At 49.3% G+C, this 3,721-nt stretch overlaps 1 protein-coding gene across 10 annotated transcripts; it reads right to left on the bottom strand.

Annotated features, from left to right (window-relative positions):
* Positions 1 to 271: 271 nt before the first annotated feature.
* Positions 272 to 2,980, bottom strand: ARL4A (ARF like GTPase 4A). 10 transcript variants are annotated; one of them, XR_011256463.1, is made up of 4 exons: positions 2,145 to 2,541; positions 1,911 to 2,018; positions 1,715 to 1,834; positions 272 to 1,286 (listed from the first exon to the last, which is right to left on the bottom strand). XR_011256463.1 is itself a non-coding variant. In XM_069586634.1 (4 exons), the coding sequence occupies exon 4, from the start codon at positions 1,192 to 1,194 to the stop codon at positions 592 to 594; it is 603 nt and encodes a 200-aa protein (XP_069442735.1). In that variant the 5' UTR covers positions 1,195 to 1,286; positions 1,715 to 1,834; positions 1,911 to 2,018; positions 2,413 to 2,613; the 3' UTR covers positions 272 to 591. The 10 variants fall into 10 exon arrangements, 9 of the variants coding, with proteins under 9 accessions (XP_069442735.1, XP_069442734.1, XP_069442733.1 ...); XM_069586634.1 differs by having other exon boundaries at positions 2,413 to 2,613; XM_069586633.1 differs by having other exon boundaries at positions 1,911 to 2,048; positions 2,413 to 2,596.
* Positions 2,981 to 3,721: the final 741 nt, after the last annotated feature.

Below are 3,721 nucleotides of genomic sequence, written 5' to 3'. Positions count from 1 at the left end.
CAACTTAAACATCGTCTAGAATTAACATATAGCATTACAGTATTTAATTCCAGAAAATGTCAAGATTCATTTGGCCAAATCTTAAGAAACCAACACTTCCTCCTTGTCCCTGACTGGTTGGACCAATGTGATCAATATAACTGTATATATAACAATCTACTTTAACATTTCCTTTCATTAGCACTTTATCTTAACATACAAAGCCTTGCATACAATTTCTTTGCAAAGGCTTCCCCCGACCCACAAAGATGTAAGCACAAAACACCAGGCAGACAATCTTCAAAGTTTTATTTCACTAACTTCAGGTCAACTTTCCCCAACTGTTTTCTGGTCAATTTTCTATCCTTGCTTTTCTTCCCCAAAGGGCAGTACCAGAAGATTCGTGGGGTAGGGAGAGAGACCATTTGAAGAAGCACTGCATTTACTCATCTTCCAAAAGGCAACAGAGTTGGACATCTGATTGTTCAACAAAACAAAGCTTTAACAGCATCCAGGAAGGCAGGCAGGCAAACCAGGCTGAAGACACTCTTCCATTTGACAAAATCAGACCAGAGAAAACCTACTCCACACAGATATAAACGGTATCACCATTCATCTTTTCTTTTTCTGTTGCCGCAACATTTTTCTTCTTTTAATTATCATATCATGTAGTTTCTCAAGTCCTTCCTTCAGTCCATCGCCTATGATCGCACAGGTGGGCTGCAAATGCCAGGGCGTTGATGAGCTCAGTTCACCCATTGCTAACAATTTCTCAATTTCTGAGAGAGACAGTGAGTTCCTCAGGTCTTGTTTGTTAGCAACTATAAGCACAGGGACCCCTTGATTTTCTGATATCCTTGTTATTTTATGAAGTTCAGTTTTAGCTTCTTCCATCCTTTCAACATCAACAGAGTCCACGACAAACACAATGCCATCTGTGCATCTGGTGTATGACTTCCACAGTGGCCTTAACTTCTCCTGACCACCTACATCCCAGAAGTGGAAAGTGACTGTTTTAGAATTTCCCAAGGTTACCTTAATTTTTTCCGTGTTAAACCCTTTGGTAGGCACGGTATTTACAAATTCATTGAACTGCAGCCTGTATAACACGGTTGTCTTTCCAGCACAGTCCAAGCCCAGGATGACAATGTGAAAGGACTGAAATGAAGGCAGGCTGGACAGGATAGAAGTCTGGTCTGACAGTCCATTCCCCATTTCCAGTTGCAGAGAAGTGTTCCAAATTGAAAAATGCTTTCTTCTTACTCTTTTAAGAACTTCTCTTCCCAGGAGATCCAGCTACCAGACTGCTGAGGGGGAAAATGAATGTTATTCTTGTGAAATAATGTACAACTGTTCTCTCTTCCTGCTAAAATAAGCGACACGAGGAACTTGATAAATAAAAGTTGCCTCAGTAAACAAACCAAATGAGATAAGAATCATAGGCAAACCGAGGCGAACGACAGAATAAGCACTGCCACTCAAATTCTTTAACATTCACTGAAATTACAGTAATATGTACTTTACTCCTCTGGGTCCCTAGATCTCAGAGACCTCATATGGAGACAATCTACCAGCAACTGGTCCAAGTCGCAGTAACCACGTAAATGCCTTTTTTTGGCAGAAAATTTTAACACATAATCTGATCTTCAGGATCTAATTCCACAAGCTTAACAGCATACCCAAGGTCACTATTATCTTACGCCCGCCACCCCCTCCCAAAATACAACGTTCTCACCTCCTGAATTGGAGCGTGGGTCCAAATGAGAAAGCATTGGTAGGCTTCTTGACACTGGGGCGGACGAGCACCCCACGCCCGCTCAGCTAAGCTCTCCAGGAAGCTCTGGCGGTTGCAGCACTAGAAACCTTGGTTCCAGACTCGAACCACGCCCACCCCCCACGGCCCACCCCCGAGCCCGAATCCCATTGGTCACCTGAGTCAGCGCGTCCACGCCACGCCAGGCCCCGCGCCCTAATTGGTGAGAGTAACTGCCGCTCCAAGCGCGGCGAAGTCGGGCTCTCCCTCAGACCAAAAGCACCACCTGTTGCCCTCGAGTTAGAAAACAAGGCGCCTGCAGAGGGAGCCGAGCGACCCCTGTAGGGGAAAGGGAGACTCGCCGGCCAGCGAGGTCCCCGCCGCCCCGCTCGCTCCGCCCGCCCGGGCGCACCTGCAGCGCAGCCCAAGGACGCCGCGCCGAGGTGCTCACATCCGAGGCCCGCGGTCACCGCCGGCATGATAACTCCTCCTCTGGCCGGAGTGTCCTGGCTACGGCCGCGCGGGTCCCCAGCCTTGAGTGATCCCGACCTGGTGCACCCGCCGGGGAAGGCCCGCCGTCCTCGCAGCACGATCCCTCGTCTGTTTCCCTCCGCACCCGGCCGGCAGGTCTCCCTCAGCAGGGCGTGGCCACATCAGTTGCCCGTCCCGCGGCGGCTCACCTGACTAAATGTCCTTCCCTCGTCCGGATCCAGCGTGGCTCTCTGCCACTCGGGAGTGCCTTGGTGCCAGCGGGAGGGCGCCAGCGAGGCCTGGGCGGTGGCAGGGGACGAGACGCCGCTTCCAGGGGCGCTGACCCGGCGCCGGGCAGCCCTAACGGTGCTCTGCCGACCGCCCCCGGCGCCTGCCGGGGCCCCGCCCCCTTCCCGTGCTCGCCCGGACGCGGGCCAGTGGGGGGCGCGCCGGAGCCGGGTCTCCTAGCAACGGCAAAACAGGGTCAAGTTCAAACCGACCGGGGAGCTGGCTAACGGCGGGCGGGTGTGGTGGGGTTTCCGGTCTCAACCCCTAGAGCCGCAGCTGTTTCAGAAGCTTGCTGCAGCCGGCCGCTATCTTTGGGCGGGCATCTTTTAGCTTCAGGGCATCCTATGGCGTTCTCGGGGCGGTGGCCGGTGACTCGGGGTCAGGGATTTCAGAGGACTCCGGACGGGCGGGCCCCTTTATGTAACGGGGTGACGTGGACGTGCCCCAGTAGCTGCCCGCAGAGTCCTGGGCCAGACCGACGTCTGTAACACATCCTCCTCACGCTGAGCAAATAAATGCTCTCTGCCACGTGATCCTAGCAACATCTCGGTGAGGTGGTGACAGGTAGAAATAGGCCGATTTTTACAGATGAGGAAATCCTCTCGCTGTTTCAGGTAATCCAAGGAAAATTAGTAGTGGTCCTGAAATTTATCCGCTAATCACTAAATCCATACTTTCCACTGGATAAGTTTGACTCATTGCAACAGTGTGCTTGACCCATAAATGTGCAAGTATTTATTGAGCACTTTACAGCAGTAGGCACAATTCTGTGTGTCTGGGGATAGAATGGTGAGCAAATCAGACCTTGTCTTCGCACTCGTGAAATATTGAAGTCCGTGAGAGAAAAAGAAAGTAACCAAATATCCACATGAATAAATGTAATTGCAAAACATGATCACTGAAATTCAGAGTACTTATAACAACAATTAAGGAGGAGTACTGATAAAGATCCGGGAAATCTTTAATAAATATCTTTTTGGTGGAGGCTGTAAGATATTGGAAGAATTTTTATGGTGCACTGTTTTCCAAAAAATTGCACTTTTATAAAATGGATTGAAATTTCCTCAAGAAATTTCCCAATTTTTCTCAAGACCATTATTGCTTTATTTGTCTCCTTATGACTAGCATTAGCACACTAGATTAAAAACAAAAAAACCTGACGTAAAACCTAAAGACTAACCTAAGCACAGTACATATTTTCAAGACAGCAATACTAATTTTGGAAAAAAA

This window comes from Ovis canadensis, chromosome 4 (assembly GCF_042477335.2).
Source record: "Ovis canadensis isolate MfBH-ARS-UI-01 breed Bighorn chromosome 4, ARS-UI_OviCan_v2, whole genome shotgun sequence".
In the NCBI taxonomy this organism is placed as follows: Eukaryota; Metazoa; Chordata; class Mammalia; order Artiodactyla; family Bovidae; genus Ovis; species Ovis canadensis.
The sequence above is the reverse complement of the archived record's forward strand: the minus strand, read 5'-3'. Positions and strand labels throughout refer to the sequence as shown.

Bases quoted from the DNA above. Each gene is read 5' to 3' on its own strand.
- ARL4A (XM_069586636.1), bottom strand. From the start codon at position 1,194: ATGGGGAATGGACTGTCAGACCAGACTTCTATCCTGTCCAGCCTGCCT.